Raw genomic sequence first — 417 nt, forward strand, 5'->3', positions numbered from 1 at the left:
ATCCGAGTGTGATTTTCTTATCAGAAAAGTTCATCATAAGATATGCAAATATATTTTTAAAAAAGCTAAGGCGAGACAAAGATTAAAAAAAAAATGAAAGAGAGATGGCAACTCACCTGTACGTCTCTCCGCCACGTCTTTTAGTGTGAACACCTGCAGATTGATCATTTGGCCACGCCCCTTTGCGTTGGTGGAGTAGACCACGCCCAGCAGACCCACGCCAGGAGGCAAACCTGGCACTGAGAACTTCGGCACCTGAGTGAGGATAGGGAGGGAAGGGAGAAGGTATTAGAACAGTAATCGTAGTGCATTGCTGAAAGGCTAAAACACTCAACTGTACTTACGAAAGATACAATTCCTGTTTTGTTTATAAAAGGAAGAGTTATATGTACTGTTTCCCCCTTGAGTAATAAGTTG

The 417-nt window shown here is 42.2% G+C and overlaps 1 protein-coding gene across 2 annotated transcripts in view; it reads right to left on the minus strand.

Annotated features, from left to right (window-relative positions):
* LOC119593102 overlaps positions 1–417 on the minus strand; it is an 8,913-nt gene that overhangs the window by 7,408 nt on the left and 1,088 nt on the right. For both annotated transcript variants that reach the window (XM_037942067.1, XM_037942066.1), the window contains exon 3: positions 117–255. In XM_037942067.1, the coding sequence (XP_037797995.1) occupies positions 117–255 (139 nt within the window). The remainder of the gene's footprint in view (positions 1–116; positions 256–417) is intronic.

Source organism: Penaeus monodon, chromosome 31 (assembly GCF_015228065.2).
Source record: "Penaeus monodon isolate SGIC_2016 chromosome 31, NSTDA_Pmon_1, whole genome shotgun sequence".
NCBI classification, from domain to species: Eukaryota; Metazoa; Arthropoda; class Malacostraca; order Decapoda; family Penaeidae; genus Penaeus; species Penaeus monodon.